General features: G+C 36.7%; 1 protein-coding gene across 2 annotated transcripts in view; it reads right to left on the reverse strand.

The window, feature by feature from the left end:
* Nucleotides 1–13,405: 13,405 nt before the first annotated feature.
* Nucleotides 13,406–18,818, reverse strand: part of LOC148953067 (uncharacterized) — a 70,698-nt gene continuing 65,285 nt past the window's right edge. For both annotated transcript variants that reach the window (XM_089088274.1, XM_089088276.1), the window contains exons 9-10: nt 15,183–15,413; nt 13,406–13,691 (exon numbers count right to left, since the gene is read on the reverse strand). In XM_089088274.1, coding sequence (XP_088944400.1) covers nt 13,526–13,691; nt 15,183–15,413 — 397 coding nt within the window. In that variant the 3' untranslated portion in view covers nt 13,406–13,525. The remainder of the gene's footprint in view (nt 13,692–15,182; nt 15,414–18,818) is intronic.

Below are 18,818 nucleotides of genomic sequence, written 5' to 3' on the forward strand. Positions count from 1 at the left end.
GCGCTGTCTGGGGATTCGATGTTCCATTGAGCTAAGTTCCCTGGTTATAAGATCAAGGTAAATTTAAGAGCTACCTGCTGTGAATACCCTTCTGAAAACAGGACTACCGTTTGGAAGGTTCGGTGCTAAGGTGAACCAGGTCAATTTTTTTTTAGATATGACCCCAAAGATAAATTGCTTGTAGAAGAAGTTTCTGAGGGGTAGGTCTTACGAGAATAAGAGGAAACTAAGGGAAGCAGAGAAGGTATTAAAGCGTAAAGTAAGTGACCTGGAAGATACAGAAAGACAGCATCAAAGGTAATCTTCTAGCGTTGCTTATAGTAAAGAACCATAAGGCTTCAATGTATTGTTTATTTGTTTTCCTTAAGGCATTTCATATGGAAGAGTTGGTCGTAGAAACTTTCTAGGGTACTCATTCGATCAGTAACTGAAACTTTTAGCTCTTTTAAGAGTGAAAACTGACCGAAAGGCAACTAGCCTCCCTCCCACGCCCTTTTTAGCTTTCTTTCCGATTCGATCAAAATTTTGAGAAAGCCATTTTGTTCAAAATAGTCTAAATGTCAAATAATTATGCCTCTAAGGATGACCTGAACCCCACAGCCCCTGGGGCAAGGGCTGAAAGCCGTACAAGTTGCTCATTGTTTACACATAGGATTTTCTTTGGGAAAGAGGGGGCACGTCTGATCGTTGGTCTCCAAAAGGCATAGGCTACTAAGATGAAACTTTCAGGAAATGTTTAGGGGGATGTTGAAAAAAATCAAAATGCATTTTCTGCATGCTGTTTGTCAAAAGAGTGTATTAGCAATATCTTCGGAACGACTGACGGTATTAAGTTGAAACTTTTAAGAGATATAAGGGAGATGATGAAAATTATCAGAGGGAAATAAGGCCCCTCGCCCTTTTATATGCCCCCCCCTCTCGCAACACTGATCAAAATTTGAGACAGTCATTTTTTAAAACAGTCAAAAGGTCCAATAACTTTGCCTCCTGGGACGACATACCCCCCCCCCCCACAGTCCCCGGGGCAAGGGTTTTAAAGTATGCAGTTTGCCTATTGTTTACATGCATTATTTACTATCGGAAAAGGGGGGGGGATGTTTGATTTTATGCGAGTCCGAAAAGGTTAGGAGAATTAAAGTGAAACTTCAGGGAATGCCGAGGGAAATGTTTAATTAAATCAAAATGTTTGGGAGGCGGGGAGTAAGGGATTGCACTGAATGGCTGGTTACTTTTGCCGATTTTCACCCTTTTGCCGACTGTTCTCGCCAAAAATTAATGTAACATTCGTTTCGATTGTGGAAATGGAGAGCGTAGTTTAGTCGAAATAAGAAGCATGTGTACAACTAGCTAGTGACCTAGTGGAGGATGAAGTAATACACGAAGAGAAGTGTAAGAATGTAATGTATATGTTGCCGCGAAAGCCCGAAATCTGGTGAATGCTGATATTCATCGGAAATAAGAATATTAAAGTCCGAAATAAGAATATTAGCAAATATATCGTACATACCAAGCAACTATGTATTTGTTGACCAGTCAGCTTTGTCAGTCTTATGCAAGGTTTGATGATGAGAGGTTAGGTGAGATTAGGTTATAAATCTCAGAAATGAGTTAGAAATTAGGTTAGAATGTTAGAAATATAGATCTCAGAAATGCTCTACATTCACCATTAGTGCATGGTGAATGTCAACAATCACGTAGTCAATTGGCGTATATTTGAAATATTTATTAAATATCCTTATTTTGGACTTATAACGTTGAATGTCAACATTCATCAAATTTTGATTTTTCACCGTAACATATATACAAACAGAACTCACAAGTGAGAAATTGATAATTTCAATTAAAAAACACGGATTAAACGCAGAATGAAGAAGTACAACTACAGAACTTCAGTTAAAAAGTGAAAAGTCTTGATTTGGCAGACAGCCAAACTTTCAGCAATTCGTCGAGTTCTAGCAATATCAGTAACGTCAGTATCACAGCCCATCATGACGAGGTGATTCAAACGGTCATCATCCATTGTTGTACTCAAATGTGTCATGACCACTTTTTGTTTGCTAAAAGTTGGCCCCAATTGGTGGTGCTGTCACAACCTGGTGGTAAACTAACCACGGAGTCAGAAATATCGACTTGACAGCATTAATTTCACAGGGCTATTAATTTCATATGGCCTTAAAGAGTCAAAGACCGATGGCTTTAGTACGTTCAACCTCTGTCCTGGCTACAAGGCGTTTGAATGCCTTTAGCTCTAATATGATTTCCGCGGGATCTAGGCCTTTTCCGGAAGCATCTTCGTTGCTTTGGATAGGCCTACATACCTGTCGTCCATTTTGACCAATAGAATTTGGTACACTGGCTTCAGAAAAGAAGGGTTATTATGGATTGCATCATCCAAGCCGTTGAGTAGGGCTCTGAAGATGCCGCATAGCTCTTTAGAATAGAGGGATTTTCAGTCATCCAGAAGATCGGCTCCAGAATTTGAAATTGCCTCTGAATAACAAGTAGGTGGATGCCTAAGACGGCATTTAAGTCAGAGCTTGTCTTTGGCGATTGAACAAAATTTTTTTGCTGCTGATCTAAATACCTCGATTTGCTCCTCCTTCTGATCTGGGACACGGAGGAGCGTGTCTAAGATGGCAAGCTTCACCCTGAGTCTCGTGTTTGCAATTACCAGCTTGAGTTGTTCAGCCTCAAGTTTTTCTGCAAGGTCCTTAGTTTTTAACATGACATGGTACATGAAAATAAGCGTCAGAAGATTTGGTCCACCATTAATGATATACTCTCAAAAAATAGAAAATCAAAGTCTATACCTATTCGCCTTAAAGACATAAATGGTAGATTAATTGATCCTTTAGATGCACCTGATGCATTTAATAATTATTTGTCTAATGTTCCTAATACTGACTCCCGCTCCTCCTTACAAGCTGTACTTCCTTGCTTCAATCCTAGATCCATGTTTTTCTGTCTAACTGATAGCAGTGAAGCTCTTCAATTCATTAGTTCTCTCCCTATTAGTTTTACACCTGACTGTCTTGAATTAAGTAATAAGCTCCTGAAGACCATATCTCCTTTTGTTTACGAGCCCATCAAGTATATTGCCAACCTTTGTCCGTGGGTTAAACCCACGGAGTTTTCCCTGATTTACTAAAGTCAGCCATTGTTATTCCAGTTCTTAAAAAGGGCAATCCAACTGAGATAGGTAATTATCATCCAATCTCAATTCTTCCTGTTATATCCAAAGTGCTCGAGAGAATCATCTTCAGACGTCTGTCTCCCTTTCTGTTTCACAGTCAGCACTCCGTTTCTTTGATTTCTCCTCACCAATATGGCTTTAGGCCGAAATTTTCAACTTCTCATGCTCTAATTGACGCCACACAGTTCATACGCTCACAATTCGACCTTAAAAAAGCTGTATTGGGATTATTTTTGGATTTTTCTAAGGCCTTTGACATGGTCGATCATAGTATTTTAATAAGTAAATTAAATAGTTCCGGTATTTGTGGTGTTCCCCTCTCTTGGTTTGATTCTTATCTATCTGGAAGGGTACAGAGTGTGAGCTTAGGTGGAGTATCCTCTCAGCCCTTACCTGTTCGGAGGGATGTCCCGCAAGGCTCCGTTCTTGACCCTATTTTATTTCTTCTATATATCAATGATCGTGTTATGGACCTGGGTCCTTCAGTATACCCTGTATTATTTGCTAATGACAGCAAATGCTTCATAACTGGCACCAATTTACCATTAGCAACAACCTCGGCCCAATTACTTCTCAACAGATTTCAGGTGTGAGGCCTTACGAATAAAATGACTAATGATAGCAAAAAAAAGCCCAGTAGTATTGTTAAGAGCCCCCCACAACGAAGAGGTAATCCAACCTCCTCTTGATCTGAGGTACTCCTCCGACATCCTCCCACAAGTGGAGGTTGCCAAGTTTCTTGGTGTATTTATTGACTCATGCTTATCATTCTCTAGTCATATTTCTTACATCACAGCAATAATTTTGAGACAAGTAGCTATTATTAACCGTGTGAATTATTTTCTTCCTCCTGACATCCTAGTTACCCTCTTATTATTCCTTTATTTTTCCTTACCTTTCTTATTGCGGATCAGTTTGGGGAAATACAAAACGGTCCTTCACTAAAAAACTTAAATTTGCCCAAAACCGTGCCATTAAAGCAGTTTTTCGGCTTCCCCGTCTATATCCAACCCGTGATTTGTATTCAGATTTTGGCATAGCTCCACTTGATCAAATCATACAAAAACTAAACTTATCGCTTGCTTACTCTGGTTTCCACAATAATCTTCCACCTCAACTACTAACCTATTATAATATTAATAATTCGGAAGCCCACTGTCTCCGTTCATCCAATAGAGCCTTTAAAATGCCTAAATGCGTTTCTAGTGCTGCCCAGCAATCTCCCATTTGCAAACCTATTATTCAATGGAACAAAATACCCTCCAGTGATGAACTAGCCACAAGTTTCTGCAAGTTGTATAAAATGTAACAAAACTTGATAATAAAATTTAATCTTTCCATTATTAACCAATTTGCTTTAATTACCCATGTTTTATTCTTCTATTTTTTTTCAGTATTACTTTAATTTTTCTTTTTTTGGTCCTTAACAAGTTATCTTCTAGGATCTTTATCATTATTGATATTTGTGTTATGTTTTTTCTCGAATAAAATTTAATTGAATAAAATCCAAGCAAGTTAAGTGGTTATGCAGAACTTGGAATTTACTTGTATTATCTTTTCCTCATTCTGTTCTATTAACTCTTCAAGAACTTTAATAATAGTGTCAAAGCTAGTCCACGGCTATGTCAAACTCTCCTATCTGGACGTCCACCTTGTCATTGACAGGTCCCTTAGCTTCAGTGCCGATTCAGCCCTCTCAAGTACTAGTTTGCAAGCAATAACTCGTGTCATTCCACCTTTAAATAAGACGTACAGTTCCTGAAATATTCAACATTTTTGAAGACCATGATGCAAGCGTGCTCTACGATAAGGATCTCTCTATGAGCCGTTTATCGAATATAGCATGTTTGTCTTCCCAGCTTGGCGGATATGCGCTCCTGGACATCCTGTTGGATACCAGACATGCTGCTTTCATAATCATAGTTTTGAAACACAAGTGCCTCTTTGCTTACGCCTTCATTTTCTAAGACTTTTAGATTTTTTCTCACGTTTCTTTATCTTTTTTTTATTCAACTGGTACCATGACTAAAAGTCTCTACTTAATGGTACCACCACAACCGATGTACCTGAGACAAATCACAAATCGTTTTTCGTGCGCACAGTATGGGGTGACATCTCCAATAACTGAATATGCACTCTTATTCTTCACAGTGGTTACAATCATGCGCTTTGATTTCGCTACCACGTACCTCAAGCAATGATTCTACGCAACACCACTAAGGTAGTTCACCGTATTCCCTTTTTTGTTCTTTCACACAACCAATTGCTGAAATGTGGACCACAGCGAACAATAAGGTTAACAATCTGGCGGAAGTTACCATCACTGTCATCAGCCGCACCACGGGGAGCTATCTGTTGCTTTTGCAGTGTATTTACTATATCCATAAGTACCTTGACCCCTCCTTAGTTGTCAATTAATTCCTTTTCTTTTTGCCTTTTCAAGGTCTTAGTCTGTTCATCCAAAATATACTAAATCCCACGCTTGAGTTTCTTATAAACTGTCTTGGCAGCGATTGCTGACTGATGAGCAATGCTTTAAAATGTCCCTTCATCTTACCATGATTTCCAGTCCCTCAACTCATCATCTTGTTCCAAGAATACCCTCCAATTTTAACCCACCTGCCTTCTACCTTCTCTCATTTTGTTGTAAAAGGAAACAGGGTGTATGCGATGCAGTACACTCGGTCCTTGCTGATGTTATACTCAAGGTACCCTTACTTTGTGTACCAACCAGCGTTCATTCTTTTCTGATGTCTCCTGCTCGTCGATGCATCTTTCCGGTTAGGAAAAGCTACTAGATATGGCTGGTTAGGACTCATGTTAAGCAAATAACGTTTCTGATACTCCTTAAGCGAGAATAGTCGCTGTCCAGGGTGGTGACCGACACGACAATCAAGAGGCTGGGAGGCAGGTTTTCGAAAATCATGCTGTTTTGTGTTTCAACTTCGAGTATAGCTTCTGGCAAAACTTCAAGTTGTTTTAGTTTATTCACCTACATATTCACGCATACTGGCGATATCAGTCGCCAGATTCTTTTTTGATTACCTGAGGCACTGTCAAAGTAGAACTTTACTCAGCACTCGCCAAATAAATTATTTGCAGCGTGTATCAGGCCAGACACTTTGCAATAATCTTCACTGTCCTCCGACATAGCACTATTTTATTTTTTTTTACCACTACCACTAACAGATTGTTCCCTTTGACAGACGTTTTGACCAAGTTCCTCTTCTTTTTATCTTCTTGGCAATCCTGGGCAACCTTTACTCGTTAAAGACTTTAATGGTACTTATTCACTCGACCATACCGAAGCAAAGTCTGTGGCTTCTTCTACTATTTCATCATCTAAGTCCATGGAAAATTCTTCAATTTCAATACAAAGTTTCTTATTTTCAAATGGCCACCAGCGTTTACAATTCATGCTTGAATGATACCTATTCCAATATTATACGACCGTTGATTAGACATTGAAGAAATTGGTTAGTATCTTGTGCTGCACGCTAATTGTTTTTTTTTTTTTTACAATTGTACAATTTTAGCAAAATTGTATTTTGCACTACTCAGTGTTAATAAAAAGTATTCTTGTATTCTTGCACTACACAGTGTTTATAAAAAATAACGGTTATCAAAGTAGATGGTTCAAAGTAAAACATTAAAACTAAGATTAAGGAAATCAATTAAAATTGTTTATTCAATATTTTTAATTTAATTTTGAACACTAAAAACTAATATATTTGACACCTTTATACTTCATAACTGTAAAAAATTAAAACTTTCAAAGTGACAACTAGATAAATATATCTTCAAAGATATAAATTTCAGGTTCTGGTCGTGAAGGATCTTTATTGGTGATCAATCCTGGTGGCTTTATTAATATGTCAGTAATAGTTAAAAACACAGTACCATCATCACCTAAAAGCACAGAGATTGACAGTATGAATTCGGATTTTGAGCAGCTTTACGGTGGTGAGCCTAGTATCTGGCAACACTTACACCCTAGGAAAAATTCATTCTTCATTTAACATCCAGGGGACCTATTCTTACTACCTGAAAATTTAATCCAAATCCGTCAAGCCTTTTGATTCTCATGAGTGCTACAAGAATCTGGAAATCTAGAGCAGCTAGGCGCCACATGTGCCATACAAAGCACAAGCATTCATCTATTCGGTTACTAAAAGCACAAGACGAGGTCTTCGACAGGATCCCATACTTCAAATCAGGCTAGATATTTAAAGACAGAAATCCTAGTGACATTAAAACTTCAATATCACTTGTAGCGCAGTCGAAAACCATGTTGTCGGTATTTTCACATCCAATTTTAAAAATCGACTTTCACGACGTGTCCCTTTTCCCCATAAGTTTCGGCAGATTGTAATTTTAAAAATGATCCTAACATTATCAGGAGTAAATATCATCAAAGCATAACTGCTGCGGATATCTTTCAAACTGGCCGAATTCCGCCAGAGAATCCTGTTAAGATGTAAGAATATCAAAGACAGATCGAAGACGTTCAAAACCCCCAATGCGCTAGTTTAGTCAAATAAGCTACATAAAATTTTTTCCCATCATCGTTTCTTGACTAGCAGGAGCCACTAATGCAGGTGGTGATTGCGTTAAAGCTTCGTAAAAGAACAAAAGGTTCATTTCTAGTCCGAGTGGAATTTTGTACCCTATACAGCCTACCGACAGGCCGATGGCCAGTGAACAATTTAAAAGTATATGTCTCACATTTCTTTGCGTTAAAATGTACGGCCCATTTGATTTTTTTGGGTGCTCATGTGGTAAACGGGTTGCCAAAAAACTGCTCAGTAGCTGAAATCAATTTAGGCTCGTTGTTTTTGTGAGAGATGGGATTGTGCCGCTTATGATAGTCTTTGTCAAATATATTCATGCACCCTAAGCACTTTATTTTAACTCGTTTCGTTCTTAAGCTTCACATATCTAGTTCCTTTCCTTAATCTGTTCTTTTCACTTAAGATCTATCATCCAACTGACGTAATTTACCAAGTTTGAAAGTGACACGTGGGTTCCTTGTGTGGACGTCACTCTCTTTACCACCCATAACTCATAATCCACTAACCACCTGGCCTGTGGTAACACATGAGTAGGACCTCGCCGGCTTGCAAAGTAACTGGCACTAGTTTCTACCGAATGAGGTTTTCATCAATTCTTTTCAGTTAGTAAAACCGCTGTATTAATCGATCAAGACCAGAATTTCGGAAGATGTCATGTCAGCATTTTCATGTTCTTTATTAAACCGAATGAAAAATTATGGCATCATCCGCAAAATAACTCACCAGTCGGTAAAAGCGTCGGTAATTTACCGACCGAGATTTCGGTAGATGTCATGTCTGTATTTTTATGTTCTTTATTCAACCGAATGGAAAATTTTGGCAGCCAACGTAAAGCCACTGCCCAAATTGCATTTACAAACTGAGATCGAGATTTTGGTAGATGTAATGTCAGTATTTTCATTTTCTTTATTTTATCAAATGAAAAATATTGGCATCGTCCATAGAATCACGGCATGAGTCGGTAAAACCACTACGCTTACCGACCACGATCGAGATTATGGTCTATATCTTTCAGTATTTTCGTGCTCTTTATTTAACCGAAAGGAATATTGTGGCGGTGTCGTAAAAATCGAGGCGCTTCGCGCTATTTTACAGGCTAATTTTTTACCAAGTGGCCGAAAACATGGGGGGAGTACCCTCTCCCCATATCTCATGCCTCTGCTTACAGTTATACTAATCTGTTGGAATAATTACTGTGGGCAACTTCAAGTTGTGAAATGCAGATTTTTGGCCATTTTTGCAAGAAAATAGTTTCCAAGGGTGTTGTGAAAAACGACGTAATTCCCAGCCCCAATAGCAAGAAACCAGTTATTTATGAATTCTTCGAAAATTTTAAACGTTATAACGGAATTGCATATGTAGCATACTGAAATTGAGTGTTTTAGCGTTTTTTAAAAGAGACCCCATAGCATCCAATAGAAGGAAGCTAAGTCTTTAATGAATTATTTCATGATCTTTTTTAGTTTTTTTTTCAAAACTTCGCATATAGCGTATTGAATGTGCGTATTTTAAGGATTTAACTTCCAATTCTCCAATAGACAGAATTAAAATGTCTAACAAATCCTTCAGAGATATTTTTAAATCTTTCCTATATTTGTATAAAGCGGGTTTAAACTTCCTTGTTTTGCAGATTTTGAAGAAGCCATCGCCAAGGCTCTAATATCAGGAAATGCGAGTTTTTATTGAATTCTTCCAAGATTTGTCCATGTTATTCCATAGTTTCTAATGTATCGTACTGAATTTGTATATTTTGGGTAAAGTTTTTACAAAAAAGTGCCCCTTAAAATAGTAAAATATAATTTAAAATATAAAATCTAAATATTATGAGAAAAGGGCTTTTCTTTTCCCTAATCTTGGTTATTATCGAGATTTTCGATTTTTTTTTTTCAATCTCCTAAAAAAGAAACCCACGCAGTTCAAAAAAGGGACTGTAGAGCGCTAAGGACAATAAGTGTTTTAGAGGGTTGGAGAGAGAAAGAAATAGAAGGGGCGGGGATTAGTTGTTTACAGTACGTCTTATTTGTAAAGTTTCATTGGCCTTGTGATTGATTAGCCTTGATCATATGACAAATAAAAAATAAATTGCTCAAAATACAGATCGTCTTCAGTAAATCCCAAATCAGGATCTGGTCTTCAGAGATTTTTCGAGGGCGGTAGCATCCTGTTTTGATAATTTCCATTCCTTTTAAGTCTTACTAAATTATTTATTTTGACATATGTTCATTTTCAGAATCATCCATAGTTCGTGTTCGTTTAGGATACAGTTCGTTTAGGATTTTATCTTTGATGTGCCTATTTATTTTAGTTCCTTTTCTTTTTTTTTATTTCAATTTCTATCGTTTAAGCTTGAATTATTACATGACTTTATTTCTGGTCGTTGTAGCTTTTCTTTTCTTTGAATAATTTTCCTGAAAGACATTTATAAGCTTACTATTTAGAAAGAAATACACTCAGGAACACTTTTTTTTTCAAATTTATAATATAGGATGCATGAAGAAACTAATTACTTTCATTTTTACTGATTATTCTCTTGAAAAATCGTTTACCACACACAAATGCCAGTACCAGCTATTTTATATAGAGATTAATTATTAAAAAAATTTCACCAAAACTAAATTTTTTAGAAGAAAAGTAAAGAGACGAGCAGGGCTAAAATCAAATATTAATTCAAACTTAAAACGAACAGCAATCACTATCAATGACTAAATGAAACCCATAACGAACAGAAATTACAATGAATAATCAAGTCAGGCTCAAACAAACAAAAATTAGCAAAAACAGGAGTAGGCCTAACGCCCCCTAAGCCTTCTAAAGACCAGATAATCATTTGCGCTATTCTGAAAAGTTTTTGTGCAGAGCAATGTGTTTTTATTTTTCATAAAATCAACAAAAAATAGGAAGAAAATCACCATAATAACCAAGATTACAGAAAAGAATTAATGAAAGCAGGCTGACTATTAAATATATAATGATGTTTATTCCTGGAAGTTTCAGCAGCTTTGGATTTTCCAAACGTATAGAAGAGAAAATGTTTAAAATACATTGCTACTTGTCCCTGTAAAAAGATACAGTAACTGAAATGTCGATTCGACGCCCTACGCGCCACGAATGGCACTGGAGGATCTTGATCCTCATTTTAAATATATTTCAGAAAAGTTTTTTTTTTAAATTAATTACTATATGAAATAAATGGTACAGTATTTGTGTGATAAATACTAATTTTTGAAGAGAATAATCAATTAAAATTAAAGTAATTAGATTTTTTCTTATTTATGTTCGTTCTAAGTTCAAATTACCATTTCACTTTATTTCTGTTTGTTTTTTGCTTTATTTAGCTCATTACTCTTCTTTGAGAAACCTTTAATATTAAAAAAATCTTTTTTTTAAGTTATATTCTGTTCGTTTTTAATTGACACCATTTTCTTATTGGCTAATGCGAGGAATATTTGCGCAAGTTTTCTAGTTTTTCTACTTAGAAATTAAGACTTTGGCGTGCTATTTATATTTTGAACAAAATTTAGCAACAAATTTTAATGATGGTTTACCTACAGCACATTAAATTGATGTGCAAGTTTATTATTCGAATAAGCAGTTAAAAAATCTACATTAAGCTTTACCTTCTATAAGTCTGAAGACATCTTAACCCCCCCCCCCCTCCCCTTATGTGGCAACCTTGATTTATCGATAATTTCATTATAAGAATCATATTGTTTAAACAAGTGCAGTCTGAGCTCATTTATTTAAAAGAGTTGATTTGTGGCTATGAAAATAAAAATACAGATAGGACGCGGAATCAATTCAACCAAATTTGTTTTCAGTTGAGGTTGCCTCGGTTCTGAAATTTTAATTGAGGTATTTTCATGGCCTGAAATTTTAAGCTGATCAACATAAAAAACAATAATTATTTCAACATAATAAAAAATATTTATTTAAAAAATATACCATGTTTATTTCAAACATTTATTATCCTTGATAAGCTCCCCTTGGTCTCGCCCCCAAGTCAAAATTTTAAAATCTCCTTGGTCCAATATTCCCTCAAAGTTTCAGCCGAGTCTCAGAAGCTGTTAATTCATGCCACTAACCGTACTAGAGATACTGCAGACGCTTCTTTTAAAAACCTGGATGCGCTCAGTACTTTTTGATTAGTCCAAACTCCCTAAAAGTTTCAACTGATTATCTTTATCTGTTTCTCAGACATTGCAGATACACTCTTTTAACAACATATATTCGAAGTGTCTTTTGATTTAGTTCAGCGCCCCCTGATGGTTTCAATTTAATGTTGATAGCCGTTCCCGAAATACTGCAGATACGTCCTTTTGACAACCTGGATGCACGTTGCATCTTTTGATTCAGCTCAAAATTCCCTTCAACTTCCCCTGAAAGTTTCAGTAAAACACGCTTAGGCATTCCTGAGATATTGCAGACATTCCATTTTGACCGCCTCGACGCACTTAGTGTATTATAATTTATTTCAATATGCCTCTCAACATTCCCTGATACTTTCAACTTAATACCCTTAGCCATTCCTAATATATTACAAATGAACCCCTGGATGCACATAGTGTTTTTTTCAATTTCCTGCCCCCCCCCCCTCCTCTCTGACTAAACATTGAATTTTTCAACTTTATACCCTTAGCCGTTCTAGAGATATTCCATATACACCCTTTTGACCAAGTGGATGCACATAGTGCCTTTTAACTTTGTTCAACAGCCCCATCAACATATCCTGAAAGGTTCCATTTAACATTCTTGGCAATTCCTGAGACATTGCAGACACGTCCCCTTTACAGCCTGGATGCACATGGTGTCTTTTGATTTAGTGCATCATCCCCAACAAAATGCCCTGAAAGTTTCAGTATAATACCCTCAACCGTTCCTGTAGTATTGCAGATACATCCTTTTGACAATCTGGGTATACATAGTATCGTTTGATTAACAGCCCCCTCAACATCCCTAGAAAGTTTTAATTTAATAACCTAAGCAGCTTTTGAGATATTGCAGATACGTCCCTTTGACAACCTGGATTCATATGGAGTGAAAGTTTCAACGCAATATCCCCAGCCATTGCTAAGGTATTGCAGATATACCCTTCTGACAATCAGCACCTGCATAGTGTCTTTTGACTTAGTTAAACATCCCCCTCAACACGGCCTGAAAGTTTCAACTTCAAATCCTTATCCGTTATAGAGGTACTGCATATACGCCATTTTGACAGCCATGATCCACACAGAGTCCGATATTTTGGTTCAACATCCCCCTAAGTTCCCTCAACCTTTTCCGCCACCCAAGATCCAGCATGCCCCCCTCCCAATAATAAGATCTATATGGACAACTTGCATATGGAAACTTGCATAGTTTACAACCCTTGTCGGAGCGGGTGTGGGGGTTAGGTCATCCTGGGAGGCATAGCTATTGGACATTACGACCATTTGAAACAAAATGGCTATTTCAACATTTTGGTCGGATGTCTTCTGGAGTTGAGGTGGAGGGCGGGTAACTAAAAAAGGCGTGGAAGATGGGCTGGTTGAACACACTCCGAAAGTTCTACGACCACTCCTTCCATATGAAGTGACAAGGGAAAAAAAATATATTGAAGCCATAACAGTGCTGCCTATGCTCTATATGCTTGCTTCAATTAAGTCCACGCTTCCTTTATTATCAAAAGCACTTGAAATAAGCCCACATAAAAAACGAAATTAATAAATAGAAAATACCCTATTAAAAAATTAAAAATAAAATCACACTATAGAAAGTTGAACATTCAAACTTTCATCACATCAGGCTCTAAAACCACTTTCGAAGGTTGGACAATCCAGTCTTGGTACAGATAGAAGGGCATAAGATCTAAGTATTCTCCACCACAGTCATTATGCAAATATTTGTTTTGTATTAATGAAAACAGATTCCAGCGACCAGACCTTTTCCGACTGAAAAACAAAGAAAGTTCACGATCAATTTGAAGTCATTGCAAGATACAAAAGACAAAGTAATTACAAAAGACAAAGTTTGACTATAAACAGACTAAAACCAAAAAAAAGGGTTTCCAACTGAGGGCAAGATAGAGTCTAGTTTAAGGTTTATAAAAAATTGTTTTTGAAATAAAAAAAAAAATTAAAAATTAATAAAAAATATTAATATGGCAACCATATAACGTTAAACAATAATATTGAGTTTGTTTTTGTTCTGCGTCCAAAAACAGAACTTTTAATCTTCCCAACCATAAAATGCAACAAATTTATCATCCGCTTATAACAGAATTGCGTTGTATGCGGTTCAACATGAAAGTTCACTTCAATTTCTCATTTTTCTTCTTCATTTAGGAAGTACTTTTTTCTTATTTCTTTTAATGTATACGCTATGTCATTGGCATCATTTTAGTCAAAAAGCAATTATTAATAGACATATTAAAATTTAGTAGGCTTAAATTTTATCTAAGGGTATTTTTCCAATGGCCAATCTAAATCATCTAAGACTTTCGTGAACCACTGGGCAAAATCGCTTTAAATATTAAATATAGCTTTTCTAGACCATCGTTTCGGACTGCAGGAGGGCCAACCCTAGTGGAGTCAGTGGCTCACTGGAGTTGTAATCCTATGTATATCGGGAACAAGGGTTCGAGTCTTGGTGAAGCAAATCCTTTGGCTTGAGGGGGGAGTCAGAGGTGTGACTGTGCATGCTCAGCCGTCGTAACACGCAGAGGGTGAAAGCCGAACGTATATTTCACTTCTCAACCTTTTCAATGTCATAATCCCCCCTCCCTGTCTTAAACATGCCAGAATGAAGTTAGTCACAGCGTAAACTCCTTATAATAAATAGTAATTTGAGTATAATTATTCATTTTACCAGTTTACAACAAGTTAAATCTTGGTAAACACTTGTTACAAGGTTTACAATGCGATAGCTCTACAGTTCTCAACATTCACTTTTGCTGAAATATAATAAAACAAAATACAGAACGGTACGACGGGCTTTCATTAAGTCTCACGAGAAGATTAGATGCTCATTTGGGTAGTTATAGAAGGCTATGTCTACCAAAAGAGGATGCAATGTTATACATAAACGTCATAAACAATATTTTGATGAGGAATGTTTGCTTTTCTGTTGCTTATTTTAGACAAGACGAGCACAGCCCACTTTAAGGAAATGATACATACGAATGTAGTAAAACTAAGCACTCAAGCAGTGTTTTAAGCACTTTTCCATGATTAATGGACAAGACTCTGTAAGTTTCGGGTCTGTAGTAGGCTAACTCTGAAACAATATCAATTACAGATCACCAAGTGACCAAATCTTTTATTCTAGTTAAATTTACTTTAAGTCTATGCTGTCTTTTAGTTGTACACGAAACCATAAATGGGAAATTAGCACAAGTACGAGGAAGGGCTGAACAGATAAAAGTGACCTGAGATAGTACTTACTACTGATTTATTGCCTTTGAGCAAGATTTACAGGCTTTTTCTGATGACTTTCCAAAAACACAAAACAAACCCTCCAATTTTCGGTTGTTTTGTATCATCTCTAGGACTGGACCAATTTTTTCGGATGATACGGCTCTTGAATTATATATAAGAGCGACACGCTCCAAATTAGATAATTTTGTCAAAGCACTGATCACTTCCGATGAATTTTTGGCGTATCCTTGGTCCCACCTGCAAAAAGCTTCAGATATATGTCAGGTAAGTATCCTTAGCCACAATTCAGATTAGCTCTTATAAGCCGTTCCTGTTCAATGTCATAAAGATTTTTATGGTTTCTCAAGGGTTGCCGTGTTTGAAAACCAATAAGTAATCAAAACAACACGATATTCAACCACCAATACAATTTACAACAGCACAAATGGCGAGACGTAATTTAATATCGAGGACTGCTGGAAACATTACAGCGATAAGACCCAATACGATACATCAATTAAGCCTGAGATACAGTCCCAACAACAAAAATGCCGGTATTCCATCTAATATTGAGGGCATCTCAGGATATAACGGTACAGTGCGATAAAAATATATACGTAACACCGAACCGAGACTCATACTTTAAATATCAAACTAAAGCTGAAAATTCATCGTATCTCCACTTACGACCTTACAACATCAAACTTGTAATGCGAGGAAATACCAATCAAATTACTTTTAGAATCTAAATTTACGGAAAGACACTTTTTTTAATAACCTATTTTAAAATTCAATTCTTGTCAGTAAAAGTGCATGAAACAATAATAGGGGTGGGATATGAGAAATAGTATGAGATATGAGATGCAATGTTTATATATTAAATGGGTTCTTCAACTAAATAGTGTCAGTTCCCTTGCTGACCAAAATCCGACGTTTACCCCCAAAATAAAAATACTAAATCTGCTTAACCCCCAATACTTCCTGAAAATTTCTAGTTGACCTCCCAAGATGTCCCTGAGATAATACAGATGCCCTCTTTTGACAGAATAGAACAACACAGTGTCGTCCTCTCTGCATCGCTACTTCGACAGAAATAGGTTCTAGTTCAATAGGGGCTAATTGTGCAAAATGTTTTAAATATATTAGAGACTGAAACTGATATAACACCTCCCCAAACTGAAAACTTGAGGTCCACTTGACCTACCAACAGCTGTAATCTTCAAATCAGTTTCCCAAGCCATTCTTAAGATATTGCGAACGCCCTATTTTATCAATCTGGGTATATAGTCGCTACTTAGCCGCGAATAGATTCTAGTCCCAAAAAGAAATTATGAGCCCAAACTTACTGACAAATTTTATAAGAAATATGTTTATCTTTTCTCTCCCCTACGCCCCGCTAGTTAAAATTCAAGGTTCACTAGGTCTCCCCCCCAAAAAAAAAACTCCCTAGGAGTTTCAAATTTATCTCCCGAGCCGTTCCCAAGATGTTACTGATACACTATATTGGTAACCAGGAACCACATAATCACACGTCCCAGGACCCAATTGGCCCATAGCCGGTTGTAAAACGCTGGGGACAACCAGAGACAAAACACATTTAGCCCCTCCTATAAACATAAAATGTGAAGTCCCCCTTTCCCCTCCTTTTCCTATATTACCTGGAAATTTCAACTCCATCCTCCGAGCCCGATTGCATATACCGTAGTTTTACAACCTGAATACACATAGAATCTCTGCTCTAGCCTCTCTGCAAATATGAGTTTAATATTGAACAATAAGCCTTCCCGAAATCAAAACACATCGAACTCATATTTGGTAATATTACGCATTGCAAAATCTGAGCCATATAAGGATTTTCAATATATACGATTATACGAAAAAATTGGAACTTTTCCCCTCCGGCAGCCACTCCCCCCTCCCAAACTTTGCATATGTAAAACACGTTTTGTCACTTTCAACTCAGAGTAAACTAGGAATGATTTAGGAAATGGTCACAACTGATTAAATGCAATTGATTAAAAATAATTCAGATCACATCATGGATATCCTGAGCTCTTCAGAATATTCAGAATATATTTGATATATTAGCTCAAGATTTCTTGAAAAGAAATCAAATCAAGAAATCAAGATTTATTGAAAAGAAATCAATCTTGAAAAGAAATCAAGAAAAAATAAAAGATTTCTAAGAAATATAGTACTTGAAGATTTCTGAAGATGTTGAATATAAATGTGGTACCAACATACGAACAAAACAAATCCATCTTTTGCAAAGGCGGTTGAAAATCAGAGTCACGCAGGGAATCAATCTATCTATAAGGAGGGCTCAACGTGGGGCCTTAGGAGCCATATCCGATTCAAGACCCCCATTCCAAACTTTGTTTATACAAACATGTTGCACCTGTAATTAGCTTATGTTTTATGCGGTTTTCGCAGAAAACGATCTACGTTAGACTGTCTGATTGCACAGTATCAAGAGTGGGTTGAGCTCCTTTCTCAGGGGCACGATATTCGCCTCCTCTCCTTTGACATCACAAAAACCTTTGATCGTGTATGGCACGAGGGACTTCTTTGTAAACTGAAAACCTATGGAATTCATGGTCGACTGTTTGACGTGCTTGCTGACTTTCTTCGTCAACGATCGTTACAAGTTGTCCTCGATGGCTTCATATCAAAAGAACACCCAATTTTATCAGGAGTACCACAAGAAAGTATTCTTGGCCCAACTCTTTTCTTGGTGTTCATAAATGACCTAGGGGACACCCTTGTGAAAAAGGACAACATGACCCACCAAAGCCCCTGGGAAAAGGTCTTTAAGTTATAAAATTTGACCATTATTTACGCGTAGTATTTGTTATTGGGAAGTATGCTTATATTGTTCGGGTGGGGAGGGGGAGAATTGTCTGCTGGGGGGATGTTCCACGGGGAAAATTTTCCATGGGGAGGGAAATTTTCAGGGGGTGAATTTTTCAGGGGAATTTTTACAGTGGGTTAATTTGCCAGAATTAATATACGTAATTTTTCTTATGTTTTTCTTTCTCTTTGGCGACTCAATTTTACGCGTGGAGATGTTAAAGGTAATTATCTGGGGTAAATTTTCACCAGGATTTAATTGTCTAGAGGATATATCCGCATGAAGGAGGGATTCTTCCATGGAGGTGGAGCCAGAATTCCGTTCATTATTTAAAAACGATTAGAAATTAATTTAAAAAAAAACAAGTTTTTTCAACTGAAAGTAAGGAGCAACATTAAAACTTATAACAAACAAAAATTATTACGTATATTATTACGTATATGAAGGGGCTTGCCCCCTCCTCAACACCTTGCTATTTACACTAAAGCTTGAATATTGTCCCAGTTCTTTAAAAACGACTCCTGAAACACAAGTATCTTTAAATTAGAACAGTAAGAAACTTTTTTAAAAAGTATTAAAATACTTTAGCGTGAAGAGCAAGCTGTCAAGGAGGGAACAACCCCCTTCATATGCGTAATAATTTCTGTTCGTTTTAAGTATTAATGTTGCTCCTTACTTTCAGTTCAAAAAAACTTGTTTTTTTATTTAATATTCGTAAGAACCAATCTGGTTTTATTAGTTAAATGTGTAGTACATTTCCATCAATGCTTTCTTCCTTTTAAATCCATTCCTTTCAAATGTACAGAAAAAAC

This window comes from Artemia sp. Qi Xiang Cuo, chromosome 4 (assembly GCF_049724085.1).
Source record: "Artemia sp. Qi Xiang Cuo chromosome 4, ASM4972408v1, whole genome shotgun sequence".
Taxonomy (NCBI): Eukaryota; Metazoa; Arthropoda; class Branchiopoda; order Anostraca; family Artemiidae; genus Artemia; species Artemia sp. Qi Xiang Cuo.